The sequence below is a fragment of the Lupinus angustifolius genome, chromosome LG01 (assembly GCF_001865875.1).
Source record: "Lupinus angustifolius cultivar Tanjil chromosome LG01, LupAngTanjil_v1.0, whole genome shotgun sequence".
Taxonomy (NCBI): Eukaryota; Viridiplantae; Streptophyta; class Magnoliopsida; order Fabales; family Fabaceae; genus Lupinus; species Lupinus angustifolius.
Genome location: NC_032009.1, coordinates 24,466,218 through 24,492,910, shown reverse-complemented (window position 1 = coordinate 24,492,910; position 26,693 = coordinate 24,466,218). Strand labels below are relative to the sequence as shown.

Below are 26,693 nucleotides of genomic sequence, written 5' to 3'. Positions count from 1 at the left end.
GGTTCTTGGGGTGCCATGAAGCCGAAATATTTCAGTAGTGAAACGATTGGCTAACTGCGTTGCTGTGAAATGACTTGGTAATGCAACAAAATGACAGTATTTAGTCAATCTATCTACAACAACCCATATCACGGTGTGCCCATGTGAAGGAGGAAGATAAGTAATAAAATCCATGGAAATGTCTTCCCAAACTTGGTGAGGTAAAGGTAGTGGATGAAGTTTACCTTGTAGTTTTGTTGGCACATATTTGTTCTGTTGACATATAAGACAATGCTTAATGAATTCCTTTGTGACTTTGTACTGCCCAGGCCAAAAGAACGATGCTGCTAGTCTAGCCATGGTCGGTTTGAGACCCGAATGGCCAGCCGTCGGAGTGGAGTGATATTCCGAAAGCAATATTGCTCTCAACCCAATATCTGCAGGTATATAAAGCTTAGTCTTGTAGTATAGCAACCCATTTGTTTCATGATAAATCTCTGTAGAAAATTTCAGAAGTTTTTCCACTAATTGTTTGCTTTCTGTTGTTGCATAATACTGAGCAAGTTGAGTCAAGACTGTTGGGACAGGGGAACTCAAAGACACTAAGATCGATTCTGCTGACTCACATCGTGATAGAGCATCAGCAACTCTATTGTCACGGCCAGGTTTGTAAAATATCTCATAGTGAAATCCTTGTAATTTTGTTGCCCATCGTTGTTGTTCTGGGGTTTGAAAACTCTGAGTTAGCATGTGTTTCAAACTCTGTTGGTCAGTAAAAATTCAAAAATATCTGCCAAGAAGATACTGACGCCACTTCATTACTGATTGTGTAACAACAAATAATTCCCGGACATAAGTAGAGGCGGCTTGCATCCGAGGAGAGAGTTTCTTGCTGATAAAGGCAACTGGGTGTCCATTTTGTGACAAGACCGCACCAATAGCTAATGCGGACGCATCAGTTTCAACATCAAAGACAACATTGAAGTCTGGAAGCACTAACATGAGACTTTGTGTCATTATTTGTTTCATGTGTGTAAAAGCATCTAGTGTCATAGACGACCATGTAAACTTTGATTGTTTTAATAAATCCGTGAGTGGAGAGGCGTGAGGAGCGTAGTTTCGAATAAAACGACGATAGAATCCAGTCAGGCCCAAAAACTCACGTAACTGTGTCAATGAACACGGAACGGGCCACTCAATAATTGCTTGGATTTTATCGGGGTCAGGTTGAACCCCCTTGGCTGACAAAATATGGCCCAAATATGCAACTGATTTCACTCCAAAAGCACACTTATACATTTTAGCATAAAAGTGATGATGAGATAGCAAACTTAAAATTAATTGAAGATGACTAACATGATCTGTTAATGAAGGGCTATAAACCAGAATATCATCAAAAAATACCAGCACAAACTTGCGTAGATAGGGTCGAAGTAAATCATTCATTGCGGACTGAAAAGTGGATGGGGCATTTGTAAGCCCAAACGGCATTACCAGGAATTCGTAGTGCCCATCGAAAGTCCGGAATGCAGTCTTGTGTGTATCTTCTGGTCGAACCCGAATATGGTGATATCCAGATCTCAAATCAATTTTTGAAAATTTTTTGGCAGTTCCAACTTCATCAATAAGTTCATCAATTGTAGGAATCGGAAAACAATCCTTCACTATAATAGCATTGAGGCTACGGTAATCAACACAGAATCGCCACGTTCCATCTTTCTTTCTCACCAACAATACCGGAGAAGAAAATGGACTTGTACTTGGGATGACAATCCCTTCATGCAACATATCAGATAAGAGTTTGGTCATGGCATCTTTTTGGTGGTGAGGGTATCTATAGGGTTTAACATTAACAGGTTTGGAGTTGGGTAGTAGGGTAATGCGGTGGTCATGGGGTCTGAAGGGTGGTAGTCCTTTAGGTGGGTTAAATATGTGGGTAAATGAGTCTAGGATAGCTTGAATTTCTTGGTTTGTAGGGTTGGGTGAAAGAGTGGTAGTAGTAGGTGGGTTTGGTTCAGGGAAGGAAATACAAAATATTTCTGCAATAGAGTCTGTGTGTGAAAGTCTGTTTAGTTGCTTTAGGGAAGCTATATGTGGTGGTTGGGAATTTTGGCCGATGATAGTAATGGGTTTGTTGTCATAGGAGAAGGACATTGATGGTATAGTAAAGTCGGAGGTAATAGGTCCAAGTGTTTGTAACCACTCGATACCCAAGACCAAATCAGCCCCTTGGATAGGTAGTAAGTAAAATGGTACCAGAAAAAGTTGTTGTTGCAATTGTAGTGGAGATTCTTTGCACACACCGGTGCAATAAATATGATCCCCGTTGCCCACCATTACTGGAAATTGAGGGGTAGGAAAAATCTCCAATCTGAGGGATTGTGCTATGCGGGGTTGCATAACATTATGAGAACTGCCGGTGTCAACCAGCACATGAACCGGGTGACCATGAATAAGACCCTGAAATTTTAGTGTCCTTGGGGAAGAGTTGCCTTTGAGTGCTTGGGCGGAGAGTTGAAAATGAACAAACTCTTCAAGGTTCTCTGATGGAGAATTTTCAATGGTGATAGTAGGAGAAGTGTCTACCTGTGTGTCCAAACCTGAATCTAGATTGCATAACTCAGTAGGATCATCATCAGTCACAAATAAGAAAAATTGCTTAGGTTGACATTTGTGACCAAAAATGTATTTCTCATCACAGTGGTAACAAAAACCCTGGGGCCTTCGTTCTTGCATCTAGGCTGTTGTTAAACGTTTAATGGCCACTTTATTTTGTGGTGTAGAAACGGATCCAACGACTGATGAGACGTTGTTCTGATTAGTGGTTCGTGGAAAACGTGCCATTGGTTTTTCATCATTAATTTTACTCTCAATCAACTTAGCTAAACCCATAGCATGACTAATTGAATGAGGTTGTAAAATTGCTAATTCCCTACGAATTTCCACTTTAAGACCAGAAATAAAACAATTTAACATCATTTCAGGGGGAAGTCCTATCACCTTATTAGAAAGCTTTTCAAAACGCCTTTGGTAATCAGTAACTGTGGTAAATTGCCTTAACTTGAACAACTCCGCTTGGTGGTTATCATAAGCGGATGGACCAAAACGTTGTTGTAAATCCCTAGTAAAATCATCCCAGGTTGTGAGTTGCTGATTTTGGAACATCCATTTATACCAGCTGAGTGCTTCTCCTATCATTGAGAAAGGCATTAACTCCATACGTTTTGGAGGAGTAATATGATATAGCTGGAAGAATTGTTCCGCCTGAAAAATCCAGTCCAACGGTTCAGATCCATCAAATGAGTGAAGGTTTAATTTTGGGGGTTTGAGATTAGGATATGGATTGGAGGAAGAAGAGTGAATAGAGGTAGAGAATGACTGGTTAGAGTAACCAGGGGGTGGAAAAGGAGGTGGTGTAGGTTGAATCTGAGATTTCAGATCTGAAATGACAGATTGTAGCTCTTCATGTCTAGTGTTCATGGTTTTTTGCATAAGTTCTTATCTTGCAGCAAAATGGAGCTCCATAGAAGAGAGTTTCTCCATAATGTTGATCAAGGGATCATCCAATGGTTGAGAAGTGTTTTTAGGAGGCATGAGGAATATGAAAGCACCAAATTGATAGAGAGTTTCTATCAATGAAGTTAATATTTCTGGAAATTAAAGAGAAGAAAAGAGATTGAGCAATGCTCTAGATTTTTCATATATTCTTTAAAGGAAAACTGATCAATTTAAATACAATAAGCAAACCCTAATTATGATGTTAGCCTTACACTTGGCAACATCTTGATTGAAAGGTCAATTTCTAAAAACAGAAATATTAAATAGAAGGTTCTAGATAATATAATCTGTCATCCATTTAGGGGGAACTCTGGGCCTTTTATCATTAAGCCCATTTGGCCTATCAGCATCAACAATTAATAATAATGAAGGTTGAACAATATGCTTATGCTGTTGCAATAAATAATTGTGAACAAGGAGAAAATGTGATATGTTCGCTTTGCTCAAGTATGGAAGCAACGACTTCAATAAGTGAGTTTGATTTATTGGTATATTGTATATAGATCACCATTCCATTACATGCTGATCACGCTATTTCCTTAACGAGAGTGATGGTTGGAAGGAGGCAGACTCCTCTCAAGGAAGTGGAAATACATAGAAAAACCGAAAAACAATCACACTTTTATTCTTTTAACTTACACTGATATTACATTTTTATCATTGAAAATACACTAAAAAACCTAATTAACTTCTCCATTAAGGGTCACGAACAAAGTTATGTCTTGTTTCGAGCTAGAAATTGATATCACCTATCAAAAAGGTTGTCTCGTTCTGTATCCCAAACTAATAAGATATTAACAAGGAATGAAGACAGTTTTGGAGACAGATGCTCTATTCTATGAGCCACCATGTTTGTTGCAATTGGAGTGCAACTCTCTGCAGCATATATTAACTGCTTTTATCCACAGACTTCTATTACGAGAAAACTTCTATATATTTAACAATGGTAATACTTTTATTTGTATATGTTACATTTTTGTTTGTGTGAGTATCAAGTATCCTTTTACATGAACAGTAACCCATTTAAAAACGTAGGCATAGTTGAAATGAATGTTCTCTCTACCATAAGCATGATATAAAGGATTCGATCCCATTGTGTGTATGAAAAAAATTAGTTGGGAGAACTGATGGATATGTCTAATGTGATGTTTGTAAACATGTATGTTATGATGTTTATAAATATAGTTATTATGTTGTATATGAACATGTCTCCCTCACATGTCCCATTTTAAGGGTGTCTTGGAGAAAGTAAGTATCAATGTTGATGCTCTATGGATAAGCTTTAGGCAAAATTTTGGACGTGAAGATAATCCTCATGAAATTTAGTTAGTTATGGGCATTAAGCCCTAATGTATTTCTCTGATAAGATATATAAGACTAAACCGTATTGTATAGAGACCAAATTTTATTTAGCTGATATGTAAAGACTTTGTAATATTTAAGAGTTATATATAAATACATTTTTGGAAAAAGTTTTAACCGTTTATAACTGATGTTTTTAATATATGCATTTTTTTGCTTAATCGTCCAATAATCAATTTTTTGCATGTGAAACAATTGGCAATTGAACACTTCCACTTAGTAGAGTCTAGATATGATAGATGTATCTAGTTTTACCTTACAAATAGAGAAACTATTTTTAGAATTTGAGTCTGTGACCTTATAGTCACTAAGCAATAACTTCATAAGTTATTTTTAAAAAATAATTATTACCATTTTTCACACTTTTAGATAGATAAGTAGATTTGAATGCACACAATTGAATTGAAAGACTTATTTCATTTGACACAATCAGAACAATGTAGATGGATACTTAGACATGAATGTGAGATACAAACATTTTAGTTCATGTGGATACAAGGCAATCCCTAACACAAAAGAAATAATAACCAAGGCTAATGAAGGCTGAATCTTATTTTAATGGGAAGCATAATATTTAAAGTTCATCTTTATAGGATGAGGAATGTTTTGTTGGGTTAGTGGGGGAATTTTTGATTGGGTAGAAGGGTTCCATTGCTATGCCACATATACCCTGCTTCTTAGATATGTCCCTCTCCATTCTGATGTAACCATGTTCTCCCCATTGTGATCCCCATGAGTTCTTCACTATCCAATATTTTGTTCCATCTAGAGTTGCTCCATACCCCACAATTGCCACCCCATGATCCAGGTAAGTGCCACATTCCCCAGTAAATACTCCCTGTAATATTTGAAAATCACATTAAGATAACTAAACATACACTTTTGTTTAGGGAATGTGTATTGCTACAGTCTTCAAATAATAAGTAAAGCGGTTGTTGGATGAAATAAAGTGATGGAGACAAATGGTGCATCTAAGACTTGATAAGACATTTTTTAGTAGGAACCGAACATTTACACCCCTACTAACTTATGTTCCAAATCTTATTCTGCACTAATGAAAGTATGTCAGATCAATTAAAAATTTTAAACATTTATTATTATTTCTATTTTTGCTTCATTGTCATTGGTACGAGACATAATATGGGACAACAAGTCTTTATTCTTTATTCTTTTAGTAGAATCTCAAAAATACATAACCATGTTTGGTGGTGACTATACTTTGATTTTGAAGAATTATTCACAAAATTTTACTGCTAAGAGATGGATGAGAATAAGAAATTTACCTCTGAGTAGAATTGAAAGTCAGAACCTCCAGCATCAATGGCTACAGATATAGGTTGGTTTGCAGCAGCTTGAAGCAATGCAGCCTCATTGTTCTGTGGGACACTCTCATACCCATCAATTGACACTGCTGGTTCTTTCTCCTACAATATCAATTAATTGCATTGCATCTTTAAATTCCTTGAGTTATAAGGTCAATAAATATTAACCAAATATTATAGATTATTATGAACCATACATCACATATTCCATCTACAGCTTTATAAGGGTAATTAGTTTCTGTTGTTATGCCACCATTTTGCTTGATGAACTCAAATGCATATTGCATTAGTCCACCATTGCATCCTTCATTTATTAAAGTGTCACAATCTACAAGTTCTTGCTCAGACAAGGAGACTAGCTTATTCGTCTTGATTTGGTTAATGCCTTCAACAGCTACAATAGCTGAAAATGCCCAACAACTACCTATAGGAGACATCAATAACAAGATTTTCATTACAAAGGTTGTTAATAAAAACATGTTTAAAAGGATAAGTAAACTAGTGATAGTGCAAAAACTTACCACATTGGCCTTGATCTTTTACAGCAGTGACAGCACCTTTTTCCCTCCAATCTACAGAAGGAGGAACACTAGCAACATTCTCATGCATGAATGTCCTATTCACACGTTGCGTGCCACGGAACATTCTGTGATGATGGACCTTTGAGCTAGCATAGATACTCCTGAATTCATGGTTGGTCAAGTCAGCAAACTTGTTCAACTTGAGCTTGTAAGGCTTGTCTAGTTTGTTTGTATCATGGACATGCATCACATTGGCTATGAACACATTGAAGCGCTTGTGCTTCTCATCGAGGCTTCGAGAAACCGTGTGGTGGCTCCTCCATTTCTCATACAAGTTCCACAAGTCTTTATCAGAAGCCAAATCCTTGTCTTGGAAATCAAAGCTCTCTGCCACTGCAAGAACCATAGAAAGGGACAGAACAACCCATAAGAGCCTCTTCATTTCTATATTGCTTTGTAGGAAGGTGGAGAAATAGAGAGGCTTTGAATGCTTTATATAGAGAAATGAAAATCAAGAGAAAACAAATGAAGTTGTTACAAGTCCTTATGGGCATCAAGAGTAAGCCTAGGCTGTTGCAATCAATAATTGTGGACAAGGAGAAAAAAGTACTAGTAGTTAAAAATACTAGTTTGCATTTTTACCGTAATCAAATTGATGCACACAAAACTATAAGTATTTACTCTCGATTTACTGGTATGTACATCATCGTATCTTTGAAGATTTTAGAGAATATAAAGAACTTCAGCGTCTGTTAGCGAGTTGAATTTTGGAGGATAAGATAGGGAAATGAAAAACTTTGTGAGATGAATCTGAAGTCTTTTTTTTTCTCCCTTCGTTTCCCTCCAAAACACAACTCGTAAATAGACCCTTTAGGGTTAGTTTGGGAGTTGAATTTGGAGGGGAATGAAAGGAAATGGAAAGATTGGAACTCATCTCACAAGTATATTTCATGCCTCTCAAGCCTTCCCTTTCTCTTCCTTCCCCTCCAAAATTCAACTCTCAAGCTAACCTTTAGAGGTTTTCTTCTTGTAGAAGAAAATAATAATAGAGCAACAAAATTGACAGTTAGGTTCATAATCTAAATTAAGCTTTGTGTCAAGTTGTTGTTATGTGCTTCAAGGATCATAGCTGAGTTGCATGGTGATCACGCTATTACCATAACGAGAGTGATGGTGGAAGAGGGTGACGAGTATGGTTACGTCACGTTTAGAGCCAACATGTGTGTTGGAAGTGGACTGCAACGTTACGTTAACTGCTTTTATCCGCAGACTCATATTATTTACAATACCCTTGTTAGAACTTTTATCCATGTGACAACTGAAAATTTGTATAGAATACATCATTTATTCTACCTTTGCATCATACATGAACGTATCAATTTTAGTTTCCAAATCCATAACAAATGTGATGGCTTGGGAAAGCAGTGCAGCCCCCATGCATAAAACTAGAAAAGAGTAGTCAATTATAGGTTTGAATTATGCAACAACTTTTGTCCCTATGAGTTGATAAAAATCTTAAAAAGTGATAACTAAACAGCTCCCATGCTTAATTTGACTTTTTTTTATGCCCTCATTTTTTTTGGATAAGAAACTAATATTTTTCAAGGTTTTTTTGGATAAGCTAATTTAAATAAGCCTGAATTTCCTGATTTTTTTTATCTTAGTTGAAAGAAGAATGTTTACAAAGGAGCTCCATCACAAATTGGTCAGAACTATTCAAGCTTCATTTGAGATCTGAAGACTAGTTTAAAATGTCTTTAAAAGGAAATCAATATATACATTGTTCCTAATTTCAGTGGTATATACCATGTATGAACATGTAGAAGGTTTGATAAAAGAAATTAGCTAACCAATCTGTAAACTGTGCAATTGAACATCACCACACTCCCTTGCATACATGCAAGCCTTCTTTCTCGTGCCGTCAATCTCAACAAGTGTATCGAAACTTCGAATAAATAAAAGCTAATTATGTCCAAAGGCAAACAATTCCATTCTTGTCAGCTGAAGCCAGGGTTTTTCCAATTCCACTCCACCTACAACTTAGTACAGAAGAAGTGTGCTCCTTCAGTGTACTGACAATATCGCCTGTAGAAATCGACCAAATATAAATTGACCCATCAGCAGACCCGGCAGCAACATGATTGTCGTCTGGGCTAATACAGGAACGACTCCAATTCGAAGCCACTCTGTTTCCAGCAGCTCTTAGGGTGCCACAAACTTCCAAGGAACGCACATCGAACAAATTGTGCAGATTGTCCCTTCCACTGGTCAATACAACATTTCCATTTCGAGAAAGAGATATGGATGTGACGGCAAGTGAATGTGCAGCAACCTCGCTCAGTAGCTTCCCTGTCTGAATGTCCCACAACCGAAGATTACCATCAACATGTCCAGAAAATATGGTCTGCCCATCCATGCTGAAGGAAAGAGCATTGCAGTTGCTGTAAGAAATGATTGTGTTAGTGCAGTAACCTTTCACCAAGTCCCAAACTTTTATCGTGCGATCATAGGATGCACTCACAACATGACGACTTGAAACCTTGCTGACATCAACAGCACAAACTTTATCTGTGTGGCCAGTAAGGGTATGACGAACACGGCCTGAGCTGAGATCCCACACATACAAGTTGTTTGAGCTGCTTGCAGCAATGACAGATCTATTATCATGGGTGATTATGAGATCTAACACCGAGCCAAGGCAGCCACGAAGATTAGAACTTAAGGTTCCTGTATTTGTATCCCATACTTTAACTAACCGATCCTGACCCCCAGTAATCAATCTACTTGAATTGTACTCAAACGATATGGCAGCACAACCACCTTCATGTGCATTGAGCCTATATTTGCATGTGGAGGGGATGTTTGACTCTAAAAATAATTCAGCACCTTCTTCACTTCGGCGAACTATGCCATCCACCTGCTGCTTTGCAAGTTGTTCTAAACCACTGGCCCTTAGCCGCTGAATCATGTCTTCATATAGTGCGTTTGCCTAAAATCATAGAAATGTATCATTAGTTGAATCAGCAGCATAAGGAAGAATGTAAAATCCCAGTACTACCAGAGCTAGTGGCATCACAATTTCGTGAGGAGTCTACATGTAAGAAACTTAAATTACTGGTTTGACTATCACATAGTTTCAATTTTATCGTGCAATTTAACTTTCAAAAAGAAAAAATAACTAGCATACATGGTTCAAATTTCAAATTATGGAAAAACTAGTTCAAAAGTACATGCACCATTTGCTGTGATATGGCTGTCAAGTAAATGGCACTTACCACATAGCTGGCAAGGCAACATTAGTAGCAAGTAATGCTAGCAATGAGCAGAGCTCAAGCTTAGGTCGATGAAAATTTGCTTGGTTCAAGCTCAGCTCATTAAAAAAGAGCCTATTTTGATGGGTTCAATCCCAGCTCACTTTGAGCTTACAAGTAGCTTAAGCAAAGTGAATCAACACACAACATAAAGAAGACAACCACCAAATATTCAACTTATGGGTAGAGTAAAAGTGCATATGATGGGGAACAGGTGAGTCATAATCCATTTTTGAGTTTTAAGACACCATTCATGATGGGAGTGGGACACTCTCAAGTCAGGGTACGTTTGTGTGTATGCATGTTTCGAGCTATCACATGAGCTAATGAGTCAAATTTATGATAGCTAAAGTTCAGCTCATTTACTAAACGAGCCAAATTTGAAGCTCAAACTCAGTTTCTGATCTCATGAGCCTAGCTTATCGGGTTGTTATGGAACTTGAACATCGAGTAGCTCTCGAGCCAGCTTGGCTCTTTGCTAGCCCAAGTAGCAGTAGCTGAACTTAATTCTAATACAACTGACTCGACACAACAGGCTTACATACCTTTAGAATATCCATGATGCTTCATTGTAAAGACCAGACCACATACCAAATCCAAACCCATTCTAAGAGAGAATGAATACTGCTACTAAATATCTAATTCCGAAAAGTACATAATGTGTATGAGAAGATACTATACCTCATTGAGGCGTTCAGCATCCTTCATCTTTTCTAACATCCAGCGATCAGTCAACATCTTATTTTCAGCTTCAGCATTCTTAGCTATAGAAGTCATCTTCCCCAGCTGAGCTTTAAGTTCTGAATTCTCACTCACCACCACTTCTAGCTCTTTAATCTTTTGTTCTAAGTCCAAATTTAATTGAGAGCTCTCCTCCCTGCAAAATTAATTCCGCTATGATCATTTTCACAACACCAAAACTCGAAGAAATAAGGTATCTAAGGCCATCAAAACAGAAAAAATATATTAAGCAACCTCACTTCGGTCAACTCTTTTTGCATATCAGCTATTGCAGTTTCTTTCTCTTGAACCAAAGCTTTTGAAACTCTAGAGTCGGCTACTTCCACAACAAGTTGCTCTGAGAGCCGAGATTGAACTTTGTAGCATTGCTGAAGCTCCACTTGCAGATTCTCTGCTTTCTCTTTCCACTCAGAGCCCTTCAAGGACATACAGCCATACTTTCATAACATTATTTAACTCAACAAAAACATTCCAATTGTTACACACATACCATGATCCAAGCAATGACAGTATAACAGGACAAAATATAACATATTAGTTTCATTCAATGTTTAGTTCATTTTATATATAGAACAGAACATGACACGAGGATAAAAAAAACATGACACTTTGGTTCCACTAAAGAGGGTTCACGCACTAAATTGATAAAATAGATTATGAACACTATTCTATTTTAATCCACGATCGAACAAATTTTCAATACATAACAAGTATTGGAAATCAGCACAATCCCATAAAAAAAAGAATTAAAGGGTGAAGCTTTAAGTATGATAAAATTAAAGCCCTTAATTAAAAAGAGCATCAATATTATTGTTAATTGTATTTACAGATAGAAGACCTGAGAAATGAAGGGTCTAGAAAGAGCTTCAAAAGCAGGAGCATGAGCAGCTTCTTCGAGTAAATGGCGCTTCTTCAGAGCCTTCAAAGCATGCTTTATAGCTTCATTCGCTATTTCTTCATGCGACATGGAAGCTTTCGCCATTAATGGGAAAGAAAAAATAACCCAACAACCAAATTATCAAATCACTTGTTTCTCTTTGGTTCCAAGGCAAGTTCAATCAAAAGGGTGTCTAGAAAATTATGCACCGGGTTTCATAATTCAGGATCTGCAAAAAAAGACAAGATTTTATTTTATTTTATAATTTGTTCTTAATTTCGGATTGTGATGATGGAGGGTATTGACCTGAAAATACAGTTTCAGGGCAGGGGCAATTTTTGGAATTATGGAAATCTTCGGGGAGAAGGAGAACCTTGTCCAGGCCCACAAGACCGATGGGCCCTACGGCCTATGAAATTTCAATTCAGGGCTATGCTCATCAATTTTACGCCCAATTTTGAGAATGTAATGAATAATGGTTTTTCATACTCCAGTTGTGGTTTTTTTTAGAATTTTTTTTCTTATTTAATTATTATAAAGTTTAAAGCAATATTTACTTATGTTTATCATGCTATTATTTTTATTATTGTGGAGACAATAAGCATCCTTTTGTTTAAGAGAAGAAAGCAAGAAGAAAAAAATATAAGAGAAAAGTGGGAAAATATGAGAAATATTGAATTTTTGTGTTGTTTGGTTTTAAGTAGGGGTGAGCAGGACTCGATCCTACCCGCTTATCCGCCACGGCCTGATCATGATCGAGTTTAGGGTCGGGTTTGGGTTCAAAAAATAGACCCGATCAATATTTAGGGTCAGGTAGGGACTAAGTATGACCCGACCTATCTCGTCCCATGGTCATTCGCTCATCATATTTGTGTGTATTTATACTCAAATATGTACAGAGTACGGTACAGTAATGATACCCTTTTGGTCGAAAGTATCATTTATTCTTTAATTTTTCCAATAACATGATCATGATTAATAATATATATACATATATTATTTCATATATTAAACTATATATTGACAATAATAAATAATATTGAGAAGTTTTTATCAAATGAGTATGCATTATATTTAATCGGGTATATGGTCGGGTTCGGATTCAAAAAAGTGATCCGTCCAATATTTAGGGTTAGGTAAGGAGAAACCTTAACCCGTCCCATGCTCACCCGTAGTTTTAAGAAGAAAAAAAAGAGAAAATAATGTTTCTCTCCCTCACCATTAATCTCTCATTTCTACTTTATTGCCTCTTAGCTTGTTTATAAAAAAATCAAAGTCTATATTTCATATATTTAAAAACTTGGTCTTTTTAAAAGTTTGGTTTGACTTATTAATCTATTTAAAAGCTTGTTATATATCATGAAATATATCATTAGATCTACATTTAAATGAGTTAATAAGCATACTTTTAACTATGTTCATCTAACTGTAATAATTAAATTATATTTTTGTATTCATTTTTATATTAAAATTATAATTATAATAATATTAATTACATTAATAGTATAATATGAATATTGTTATGTAATATAACTAAATATATCAGCATGTTAGGCTTAATAGACATTTTAGATGGCCTAAAACTCAACCTATTAAACTAGATAATTTTTTTTAAAAGTCTAAGTTTAACCTATTCAGTAAAAAGGTGTAACTTGACCTAGCCTATATAGGGTAGGTAATAAGCACATGATAGTGAATGGTTTGTTTCTACCCTTTAATTAAAGGGCAAGTGAAAGAGTGGAAAATCATTTGAAGTTGGGGGGCTCTAGAACAAAAGCTGAGGTAGATAAGAACATAAATAATCATTGTGTGCAGCTGGATGGGGGAATTGAGCGGGTAGGGAGGTATTGTGATGTTTTTGTACACTCTCAGATGTGGGAATGATACATTCCTAATCTCAAATATGAGAATAAAAACCCATCCAAACATGGGAATAGATTATTCCTAGAAAGAAACTATTGTAAAATCATGCAAGTGCAAAAATTCTAGATAACAAGTATCAAATCTGTTACCTAACTAATGCAAATTTGCTACATTGGCAGACATTCATTGCAAATTGATTATATATAATGACTCTTCAAATATTTATGATAAAAGTATCAAATCTCCTCGTATGGTGGTGCCCGATTCTTGGACATCTCTCTGCGTGGTCGATAGAGAACCTCGACTTGTTAAATTTGTACTGACAAAATTTCGGTCTTTCTTTCCAAATGGTTCTTTTCTTTGGTATGTCCCTCTGATCAGTACTCTTCCTTGAAGGCTCAGAACAGTTAATGCTTTCTCTGGCTGGTTTAATTCTTTGGAATGCTGGATTTTCTATTGTTGATATGAACTTTCTGAGGTGTCTAGGATATTCAGGATAATGTTCCAGATCAGAGTGTTTTCCTCCTTGGAGCCATAAAGGTTTATATTTCTCTTGGCAGAGTTCCCACAACTTCTTCGCGTGCGAGAAATCAACAACTTCATCAGCAGTTCCCTGAATGCAGTTTTCGGAAGGTGCCAATTTAGTAAAGTAATGCTTGTGCTCAAAAAACAAAGACCAAAAAGTAATGTGTAAGAAGTCACAATATTCACAGCGAGATGATTTACCAATCTCATATCAGCTACACACGCTGAAGTCTCTTCAACCTTGATGCTGGTAAGCACTGCCTCAATGAATAGGCTCATACTTGTTTGTTGATTAACTAGCTTAAGATATGCAAAGTGATGTTTATTTATCGGGTATCCGAATCATCATTTTCATCATGATTGTCAGCAGGAAAACTAAAGATGCTTAATTGAATTAGAAAGAGGGCTAATTGTCACTTCGAATACAAAATCAGCACTAGGACTTGAGGACTACAACCACAACAACAGTTACAACAACCACCTAGAATATGATAACATCTATAGGACTACAATAGTAATTGCAAAATTCAACATAATAAATATGGAGTACTTACATGAATAACTAGCACTTGACACTTCAGCAGTGGAATTTTATCAATGTTCTGCACAAAAATAAGGGTTAGGACTCAGGAACTTAGATACATATTATATAATTCTTAAAACAAATGACACCAAGCATATCCTAACCTTGTAAATGTCACACCAGTATGTCCGTTTCATGTGGAACATGGCTCTCAACCCCGATAGCATAGGACTGTGGAGAACGACAGCCCTTAAATGGGGTAAACGAGTGGCAAGATCGAGAGAAGGACCACTACCAATGGATTGACTGTAAAGGATTATGTGTTCCTGCCTAGTGCCATAGTTCTCTTGAAGATACTTATATGCAGCTTCAATGTCAGCATAAGTATTATTCTCAGTTGGCTGTGGAACAACACCCAGATAAGTATCCTTCTAGGATCAAAAGAATCAAGAAAACTAGAAAAAAGTGTAGTGTGGTTGTCCATAGCCAGAGTAATCATATCTGAATACATTAAACCATGATGCTTTAAAACATCATTAACATGAGAATGATGAGATGTTAACATGTTATTTAACAAGCCACATAGCAATCACATATTAGGCAAGCATAGCACTAGCAGTCTACAAAATATACTGAAATTTAAAGGGGAGCAGTCAAGTCACAAGTGACCTATTATGGCCTAGAATTCCAACCCTAGAGGGCCAACTGACCCTGGCCGAGTGCCCGCGGTCTTAGTTTTTGTTTTCCGTTTCTTACCTAACTCGACTTGCATCCGGTTGCGTGAGCACTTAATATGTTACTGGTCTTGTCTATTTGGATTTATTTATGGTTTTACTGCATTATTGTGGCGCGCATTTAATTCTTATGCGATTGTACATATTATCATGAGATACATTTATGCGATTGTTTGTGGATAATTTAGATCTTAATTTGGTGGGCTGGTAGGTGGCACCTCATACCGCTTATGGCCTCACAACAAAACAGGTTAAATTGAAACGAATTAAGTAAATAGCCACAACTAACTTATGATATATCCCCAGGACTGAATTTATCAGATAATCCAACTAAATTGCAACTTTTTTTCTCCTAAACAAATTGCCAAACTTGGGTAGACAATCATCAAAGTCCGAACTATCTGACAAATGAATTACGAATTTACGATGATATACCATAAGTTAGTTATGGCTGTATACCGGAATACCGGATATGCTTCAAAATCAGAACCTCACAAATCAATATAAGCTAAACCAGAAAACCAAATAGCTTTTGTCAAGTGATTTGCAAAGATTCAATTCACATTAGTAAACTTCAACCCAAAGGTACACACTACACACTGGCCTCAAGTTCAGCAAAAAAACAAATTACACTAAATCCAAATGGAGTATGTATCCATGCTTCACCAAAACATAATCAAACACAATTCACACTCACCCACCATAGGTATATCATATATCATTAGTTCATACTTCATACAAGGATGAATATATCATTGAAAAATCAAAACAAACAACAATGATAAAAATGATACTAAGTTAAAAAAAACAAATTTTGAGAAAAGAGAAAGCAAGAAACTTGAATGAAATTACCCCAAAAGATTGATACGCAGGAGAATACTCAACTCAACAAATAGCTCACACATTTGACCAATATCAGCAGCATTCCCATGAGAGTAAATCATGGTTGATTTAGCCATAGGGTGTCTAATATAAACAGCCACAATCTCAGTTCTGCGTCGTGTCGGAAATTCAAGAACATCCACATTCTCATGGTGAGGGAAAGTGTCCAACTTCAACAACCCTGTTACTTCATCCTTCACCAACTTATATGATGGTGGGTTGGGTGGAAAGAAAGCAATTTTTGCAGCAATTGAAGAAGTAACACCACCCATTGTTCTCTCTCTGAATTCTGAAACTTTTCTCTTGTTAGACACTGTGAAAAAAACAAAGGCACAAAGCTGCTTCAGTGCTTCACATTCTGTGCTCCTTTTATTTTTTATATGCATGAAGAACTTGTGGTTGTTACATTTGATTAGTGTAATCAATACTCATTCTTTGTTTATTTGATTTTTCCTATAAACAATTGTTTCTTGGTTGTGGGTAATAAAATTTTTGAGTTAATATGGTTGACGCCAATAACTTCATTCCCTTTTTTAATCATTTAGTTTCTTTGCTGAGTTAATATGGTTGGGTAGAAACATAACTCATTTCGGAACCTTGTCTAAACCATATCCCAAACCAATATTATGTCACGTCAGTTAAAAAAAATTAAATATTTATAACTTTATTAGTTTTATTTCATTGTGATTGGTAAGGGACGTGGTTGAGAATATAATTGGGGACACCACATCCCCGTCCATTTTGGATCTGGTGGACTTTCCTGCCAAACAAATTGAGCTGAATTAGTTCCTACTTGTTTTCAGCCTAAGTCTTATCAATAGTTTGTGAAAGCCTTAAGTCTTTATTATATTTGATGATTAATTTTTTAAAATAAATTGTAATAAATATGGTGAAACAGAGGTGATGTTGCTTGTTTTCCTTTAACCATCTTTGAATGATCATGAGACTTTATCCATTAGAAAATAATGAATGTTAAATAAACATAATATTTTATTAATTAATTTTAGAAATATAAAAATAATATTATATTCAGAATGGAAGAAGGTCATGATTACTCCTTTTAATATCAATATTCTTTCCCATTTTAATAACCACTTTACTATTTGTCTTTTTCTCATTTTATTTATCACTTTAGGGAATGAAAAAAATTGACTATTCCATTTTTGTCTTTTTTATCTTATATTGTCATGTATTAATTATTCAAACTATTTGTCTTAAAAGTAATGGACAATTCTAATAATATAATGATCTATTGGTATTTGTTAATTATTTGTTTTGATGGCAGAATGGATAAAAGCATAAGAGTTAGAGGAGAAGAATACAACTACAATGATTAATACTTTTATTATATAACCAAAATTATTCACCATTTTGTGGGTAAGGAACTAATATCTTTCGAGGTGAATGATTGTTACTCTCAATAAGTGTTGTTCTCAAGAATCAAATTATTGATTTTTTGATCTACCTGAGAATCTAGTAAAACCTTATACCACTACAAACAATAATATAAGGAAATAAAAAGATAAAGATAAAGAAATATTTTGTTCCTACAATTTTATGGGGACACTTCCATTCCTAAAAAACTGAGAAGATTCAAATCATTTTTGAAATTTCTAAATGAATATTATATTAGTCTTTAATAGAAACTAACATGTCTTTAACATTTAGTGTAACATGTCTTTAACATCTATTCCAAAAATTATTAATTGGACTAACATTTAATAAAAAGTTGTAGACCATTTTAAGTTTTAAAACCAAAAGTGACATCCTACAAAACTTCATCACCTAATTAGATTCTTTTTCTAAAGATAAGTAGTTACTTTTATGGAATAAAGTTGTTCCCACTTGCTATGATGTTTCCTTTTACATCACTTGCTTCATGTTCCTAATGAAGGTAAAGGGCCCTACGAGTTTTTTTATTTTTATTTGGAGGGACTAAACCCCAAAACATGTAAAGTAAAACAAATTTCGGTAAATACATTCCATTAAAATTAAATAGAAGCATATCCCTCACTACAACAAAAATATCTAAAAACAGTAGCTAATCATGTCAGCCACGATTACCATGAGGGAAGTAATCAATAACGTTGTTAAATATTAGTCACGGTCATTGTACAATATAGTTACATTTCACTAAAGTGTGGTAACATTTAGTTTGTCATGGCCCTATTTATTCTGCTACAGTAACTACCGTGGCTAATTTGATGATTTAGCCTTACAAATATGTGTAAATGATTACCACAATTCAACCGTGGCTAATTAAGTTAGCTACAATTTTTCAATTTTCATCCATATTCCTCTTCGGATCGTGTTGCGCCGATTGTGTAACAATATTTATATTCAATAATACAATGGTAAAAGGTAATAGTAAGTAATTAAATAAAAAGAAATTAATAATTGATATTAATTGAAATTTGTAGAAAAATTAATACTAAGAAATTAGATCCAATATCTCAAATTATCATTGCATTCATCTTAAAATAATTTACAAATACATGAGAATTAATAAGTTCACATAATATGGTATCATTCAAATCAATTGTTGAAACATTCCAAATTTGGTTAAAAACTATGAAAAGATAAATACACAAGCATTAATATTTCTATAGCAAAAATTTCAGGCATAATCACATGGAACTTCTAGCCTTATCCACTTGATCACTTCAACATCACCTTGAAGGAGTTTTGAGATCTGAGGTCCAATAGAAAATATACAAGATTAACAATATAATAATAAAACGAGACTACTTGAACAATGATCAATTAATAAAATAAAGTAAAAGGTAAGCAAATATAGAACTATATCGAATAAGCAAAACATAATTATCACCTAAATCAAGATCCAACAATTGTCACATATTCTCAGTTCTCACTATTTAGAACTGGACTTGTCTACAAAAGATATATATTAATTGGTGGGTACTTTTCTCAATAAGTGATTATATATATTTTCTAATATGATGAAGAACAAGATTTAAAATCCAAACATAATGTGACTAAAAATTAGAACTAGAATCAGTTTAAAATAGTGGTTGAATCATAATTGCATGTCTCATTTTACTAACGAAAAATCCAAGATTGAAACAACCACAATTATTGTTGTTGTTGCAACCCCGACTATCCTAACACCTATATTTGTGCAAGTAAATATATCTACCTAGCCAAATTGTAAAAACCAAACCTAATCTTTGGCTCTATGGTATATAAGAGCCTAAAATTCAAATGCAATAAAAAATTGAATGTCACCTTCAACTTAATTGGTTATCACAACCAATGAGAAAGCAACAAGATCTATTAAATGATTCCAGTCTCTTAAAGTTTCTTCAGTCAATTTCTCAATGATTGCCCCTCTCTGTCAAGTTGATAAACATGTAAGTAAAATGTGCATGTACTAACTTTGTTAAAAAATAAAGATATTTACCTCTGGATCATCAAGAAGTTTGAGTGGAGTTGAATCTACACTAAGGATGTCCCTCACAGATTCATTATAAATCTTTAATGTTGAAAACATCGAAACAAATTCTCTTTCTGGGTGCTATAAAAAAGTAAAACTTCATAAAAAAATGGTTTTTGAGAAAGACAAGATTTATGCAATTATGTCATGATTTGATCATATTTCATTACATTTTGTATGTAGTTAAAAATGTGTGCTATAACATACTCAATTATACCATCCATGTTGTATGTCTTTTCGCTGCTTGTTTGCCTATGTGCAAAAATGCTTGTTGATCAAACATAAAACCAAAGATCATAGAAGCTAGGAAAAAGAGCAAAAGAAAAGATGTTAATATTGGAGTTCCACAGATGTTAATGCCGATGAAGGAAAAATAGAAACAAAGGAAGGAAACTTACAATTGATGCCACTTAAAGCAATAGAAAACCTCAATCCATGCAATTGTATGAGTTCATTACTAGTTTTAGTAGCATATCCTTCAAAACATGTTTTCTTAAACATCAATGTCTTATATTTTAACAAAATGAAATAATAAGGTGATTATCTTCATGGGAAAAAACATAGAAACAAAAGTTGTGATCATGAATGCACTTGGATACGACGTCATTGTATCTCATGCTGAAAATGTGAGCACACATGTCACATGTGCTAATCCTCCTCACAATAATGTAGCCACATTGCCCTGCCCTTCCAGGAAGTTATTGAGGTGGCCTTTTCGAAGATCTACCTATATCAGGTTCAACTTGCAGCCAATAATCGTAATTGTGGTCATAATAATATTATTGCGAGAATCTCTCCAACAATTTCACAAATGTATTAGCCACATTACCCATCTATAAATAGTCAGAATTAACAAGGAAGAAAATGAATATATCCTAGAGCAGTCCAATAATACAGTCAATGCAATAGTAAAATGAAAACAAAAAGCATAATGTAAATGAATTAAAGAAAGAGTTCCTCGAACTATTATCCATCAAAGATTCACTCATTAAGTATGTATTCCAGCCAAAATGTAACACCTTAATTTGGATAATAATATACGAGCAGAAACATGTCTATAAACAAAGAATTCTATAGCATTAAACTTTCCTTGATATATATGAATAACACCCCAAATATAAAAATGAAATAAAATATCATTAACTTAAATCCACATAATAAACTGGACTTCGTCTAAAGAGGATAAGAATAAAGTCTTAAAATACCCTCAAACAAATAAATGTCTCCATAAAACATACAAGATAAAATTAGCAAATGAAAATAAGTTATAATCTATAATAGTGGCTTGTTTGCGATTCTTCCATCTGGTACTCGGTCATTTCTTAGAAGACCCTAGAAATGTCAAAAACTCAAGCATAGTGAGATAAAAATCTCAGTAACACCATGATGACAAAACCTTTGAAAATATGATATTCCTAGCCGTAACAAGTACAAAAAATCTCCATAAGGAACAACAAAAGAGAAATAACAATACTTTCACTTAATTTTATATTCTAGCTCATTACACATAACTTAAATGTAAATAAGAGGAATATAAACAGGACACATCATAACGCTTCAATCAATTTGCATATAGCATTAATCGCCTCAAACTCTCAGTCCATGATTAAAAGTTTTGCGCGCAGCATGCCTGCTGGAGGTGTCTGCCCCTCACTCAGTGCCCTGAATTCGTAGGAATGTATTACCCTATTTCCGGGAATAAGCATATCTTCGTGCGACTAAGAATTCAGTTGCCTGTGTCCAGACCAGTCAATAGATCTAAAGATCCCCTTCATCAGTTAACATAATTGGGTTATAGACCCCATTACAATAAACGTAATTGGATATGATTATAAGTAAATAAAAATATAAGCATCACATAATAAAATACAACATAATAAATAACATTTATTCAATATCCATCATATAAAGAAAACTAGGAACAATATACAATTTTTTTCATAAACTCTAATGTGAGAATATATGCTATTAATTTAGTGTAATAAAACAATAGCCCTTGTTGTATTTATATATACTTAAGGTTGTTCATCAATTACAGGTTTAGTAGAAATATTACATATACATAGCAGTATACCTATATCATGATTATCTAAACTAACATTCATTTACTATAATAATAATAATAGTAATATAGGTACCACCAGTCATTGAAAATAAACTCAAGTATACTACTAATTCTATTTGCCTGTTATAGCATATAATTCAATTAAATAATTTGAAACATTCATATGGCAACAAAACAATATAATTGTAAAATAGGAATTTCAGTGTAGAATTAAGAGGACAAAACACTGGCCTCGTAAACATTCATAAGCATAAATCTTAATTAATTTGAAAATACACCGCATACATCTGTTTATATAAAGAAAACATAGAATCAAGACAATTGTATATAGAAGTACAGAGAAAGAGAAAGGAAGTCACGTGTGTTTTATTTGCAACAATTTAGGATAGAACTATATATAAAAGAATATGTAGTAAAACAAGAAATGATCCACAAGGTATAGAACTTTTACCAAAAGAATTGTCTTACTCCTTAGAGTTTTGGTACTATGATCAATAATCTGCAAGGGTTTGGAGTGATATGTCAAATCGTCTTTTAATTGTATTGATTCCACCTCAATGATCTGAGAAGAGTCAAGGACATACTTTCTAAGTTGAGAGACATGAAAGACATTATGGAGGTTTGACAAATATGGAGGCAAGGATATTTGATAAGCAACAATCCCAACTTTTTTGAGAATTTGGAAGGGGCCAAGAAAACGAGGATTTAGCTTTTTGACACGAATTGATCTGCCTATCCCATTGGTTGGGGTGAACCTAAGAAATACATAGTCTCCTTCCTGAAATTCTAGAGGTCTTCTTCTTTTATCCGCATAACTCTTTTGTCTACTTTGAGCAGCAAGCATCCTTTCTCTAATCAACTTAATTTTTCCTGTAGTCTCAAATACTAGATCTGGTCCTAAAAGGGCTTTCTCTCCTACCTCAAACCAACAAAGTGGGGACCTACACTTCCTTCCATAGAGGACTTCATAGGGTGCCATCCCAATACTAGAATGGTAACTATTATTGTAGGCAAACTCTACCAAAGGCAAGTATTTATCTCAACTACCTCCCTCATCTAAAACACAAGCTCTAAGCATGTCTTCTAATGTTTGGATGGTTCTCTCAGCTTGAACATCAGTTTGGGGATGATAAGCAGTGCTAAGGTTTAACTTAGTTCCAAAAGCCTCCTGAAAGGTCTTCCAAAATCTAGAGGTAAATCTAGGATCTCTATCAGAAACAATGCTGAGGGGTACATCGTGGAGTCTAACTATCTCCTGAATGTAGAGTTCTGCTAAATCTTCAAGTGAGAAAGTCGCTCTAATGGGTAGGAAATGTGATGTTTTGGTTAATCTATCAAAGATCACCCAAATGGCATCATGTTTTGTTTGGGTTCGAGGCAAACCCATGACAAAGTCCATAGAAATATTATCCCACTTCCATTCAGGTATTGCTAAAGCTTGAAGGAGACCTGTAGGCTTTTGGTGCTCTATCTTAACTTTTTGATAAGCTAGACATTTTGCTACAAACTTAGCAACATCCCTTTTTGTACCAGGCCACCAATATCTATCTCTCAAGTCTTGGCACATCTTAGTGACACCAGGATGCACAGTCAACATACCTTTATGCGCTTCCGCTAATATTTCCTCCCTTAGGCTCCCCTCCTTAGGAACACATAATCTTCCACGGAACAAGATAAAACCTTCTGGACTCTTATAAAATCCTGATTCATGTAGTTTATCGTGAAGTCCAAGATCTAACTCTTGTGCCGACTCCAGCTTAGTCAAAATATCATTAGATATTTTCAATGTAGTCAGTCTCAAACTAAGAGCACCTAAGGTCACCTCAAGGTTCATATCTCCAAATTCTTCTACCAATGACAACTCACGAACCATCATATGAGACATATGTAAGGTCTTTCTACTCAAGGCATCTGCCACAATATTCGCCTTCCCTGTGTGATATTTCAAATCAAAGTCATAATCTTTAAGAAATTTCATCCATCTCCTTTGTCTCATGTTTAATTCCTTTTGGTCAAATAAGTATTTAAGGCTCTTATGATCACTAAACACCTCAAATTTCACTCCATACAAATAATGTCTCCAAATATTTAAGGAGAAAACTACAGCCGCAAGCTCCAAATCATGAGTAGGGTAATTTCTCTCGTGAGGTCTAAGTTGCCTAGAAGCATAAGTTCTCACCTTTTTATTTTGCATAAGTACACATTCTGACCCATTTTTAGATGTGTCACTATAAACCTCAAAATCACCTAATGGGTCTGGAATCTTTAATATAAGAGTGCTGGTTAATCTTTTCTTAAGCTCGAAGAAACATTCTTCACACTTTTGGGTCCATACAAAAGGTACTCCCTTACGAGTTAAACTAGTTAAAGGCAAAGCCAAAAGAGAGAATTTAGGAATGAATTTTATGTAGTAACCAACTAAACCCAAGAAGCTCCTAATCTCACTAACACTCTTGGGTTGTTCCCACTGTAACACTACATCAATCTTATTTGGGTCTACCGAAACACCCTCATGAGAAATGACATGTCCCAAAAATTTCACATCACTTAACCAAAACTCACACTTTTCCGGCTTGGCATATAACTTTTTCTCTCTCAAAATCTACAAGACTATCCTCAAGTGTTCCTCATGTTCCTGATAGGTCCTAGAGTATATCAATATATTATCTATGGATACCACAACAAACTTATCTAAGAAAGGCCTAAATATTCTATTCATGTAATCCATGAACACAGCTGATGCATTGGTCAACCCAAAAGGCATCACACGGTACTCATAGTGCCCATACCTATTCCTAAAGGAAGTCTTAGGTATATCCCTAGGTTTAATCTTAATTTGATGATACCCTGACCTCAAATCAATTTTTGAGAATACGAAAGCTCCTCTCAATTGATCTAGCAAATCCTCTATCATGGGAAGAGGGTACATATTTTTAATAGTTATCTTATTCAATTGTCTATAATCTATACACAATCTCATACTCCCATTTTTTTCTTAACTAAGAGAATAGGTGCTCCACAAGGTGAAACACTAGGTCTAATGAATTTTTAAGCTAATAATTCCTTGATTTGTCTCTTAAGTTCACTTAGCTCTAGAGGGGCCATCCTATATGGTGCTATGGATATGGGACCAGATCCTGGAATTAAGTCTATTGAGAACTCTACTTCCCTATCGGGTGGTAAGGTAGTAATTTCCTTAGGAAAGACATCTCGAAACTCACTTACTACTTTAGTAGACATTATATCATTGGGGACCTCAAAATCTAAGGAAGCTAAGAGAATGTATCATTGGGCTCCTTCAAGCAAGCAATTCGTGACTTGAGTGGCATTTAAAAACGTGTGAGAGTTTGGAAGCGATTGGGAATGCAAAGAAGGAAACTCAACCGTCTTAGTGGAACAATTCAGTACCACCTGGTTGATATACAACCAGTCCATACCAAGAATAACATCAAGATCCTTTAAAGGCAAACATATTAAGTCAATAAAAAATATCCTATCAAAAATAAAGATTGGGCATTTCAAGCAAGCATATGAAGTAACAACGTTCCCTTTTATAGGGGTCGAGACAGTTAAATCATAAGACAATTTAGTTACATGGATGTCTAACTCTTCCACACAACTTTGAGAAATGAAGGAGTGTGAAGCTCCAGAATCGAAAAATACAACTAAAAGTTTTTCCTTAATTAAGCATGTACCTTGGATCAAATTATTTGACTCGGTAGCCTTCTCCTTACTAAGAGTGTAGACTCTCCCTATGGCTTGGGATCTTTGTTTGGATTGATCCTTCGTCTTTAACTGTGGGCAGTCCCTTGCAATGTGTCCACTCTGAGTGCAACGGTAGCATTTCCCTTGTCCAAAAAGGCAAGGTCTTCCTCCATGAATCTTTCCACATTTTGCACATATCTGATTATAAGGTTCAACTTTCCATTGAGGTTGTTTTCCTTTCCTAATATCAAGTTTAGGCTTGAAGTTCTTATGAAACCTTCCTCCATCATTTGAATCCATCCCTCAGCAGCCATCAGATCATACTCCCCTTTGAAAGATGGTGGAGCATGCTTCTTGTATTCAGCCAAACTCACATATCCTTGATGGTTAACTTCTCCACTCACATTATTATGGAGTTGTGCGAGGATATGATTAGTAGCAGCGGTAGCAGCTGCTTGCTCTACTAATGTGTTGGCTATTTGTTGGAAGGTAATCATTAAAGGATCATCAATGGACTGCTCATTATTTTGGTCACTCCTTGAACTCCCTAGTCCTACCATAGTTCTGCATACAAAGCACAAAATATTGAGTTAGCTACTCTCAACATAATGTACTCAAGTATTTAGAATGTTTGGAAGCTCGAAACAAACAGGGGAACACAATAAGAATCTATCAAGTTTCTAATGTCCAATTTAGAAGTGGTCGACTATTACTATAATCCGAGCTAAATCGAACTGCTCTGATACAAAAAATGTAACACCATAATTTGGATAATAATATACGAGCGGAAACATGTCCATAAACAAAGAATTCTATAACATTAAACTTTCCTTGATATATATGAATAACACCCCAAATATAAAAATGAAATAAAATATCATTAACTTAAATCCACATAATAAATTGGACTTCGTCTAAAGAGGATAAGAACAAAGTCTTAAAATACCCTCAAACAAATAAATGTCTCCATAAAACATACAAGATAAAATTAGCAAATGAAAATAAGTTATCATCTACAATACTGGCTTGTTTGCGATTCTTCCATCTAGTACTCAGTCATTTCTTGGAAGACCCTAGAAATGTCAAAAACCCAAGCATAGTGAGATAAAAATCTCAGTAACACCATGATGACAAAGCCTTTGAAAATATGACATTCCTAGCCGTAACAAGTATAGAAAATCTCCATAAGGAACAACAAAAGAGAAATAACAATACTTTCACTTAATTTTATATTCTAGCTCATTACACATAACTTAAATGTAAATAAGAGG

General features: G+C 35.0%; 1 protein-coding gene and 2 pseudogenes across 2 annotated transcripts; all 3 read right to left on the bottom strand.

Annotated features, from left to right (window-relative positions):
• Window positions 5,291-7,221, bottom strand: LOC109357811 (annotated as a pseudogene).
• On the bottom strand, window positions 8,374-12,060 carry LOC109357798 (autophagy-related protein 16-like). Of its 2 annotated transcripts, XM_019601860.1 has the most exons (5): window positions 11,633-12,060; window positions 11,029-11,210; window positions 10,735-10,930; window positions 8,709-9,731; window positions 8,374-8,577 (listed from the first exon to the last, which is right to left on the bottom strand). In XM_019601860.1, exons 1-4 carry the CDS (start codon window positions 11,774-11,776, stop codon window positions 8,709-8,711), a joined length of 1,545 nt encoding a protein of 514 aa, XP_019457405.1. In that variant the 5' UTR covers window positions 11,777-12,060; the 3' UTR covers window positions 8,374-8,577. The 2 variants fall into 2 exon arrangements, with proteins under 2 accessions (XP_019457405.1, XP_019457397.1); XM_019601852.1 differs by having other exon boundaries at window positions 8,374-9,731.
• Window positions 13,749-16,505, bottom strand: LOC109363605 (annotated as a pseudogene).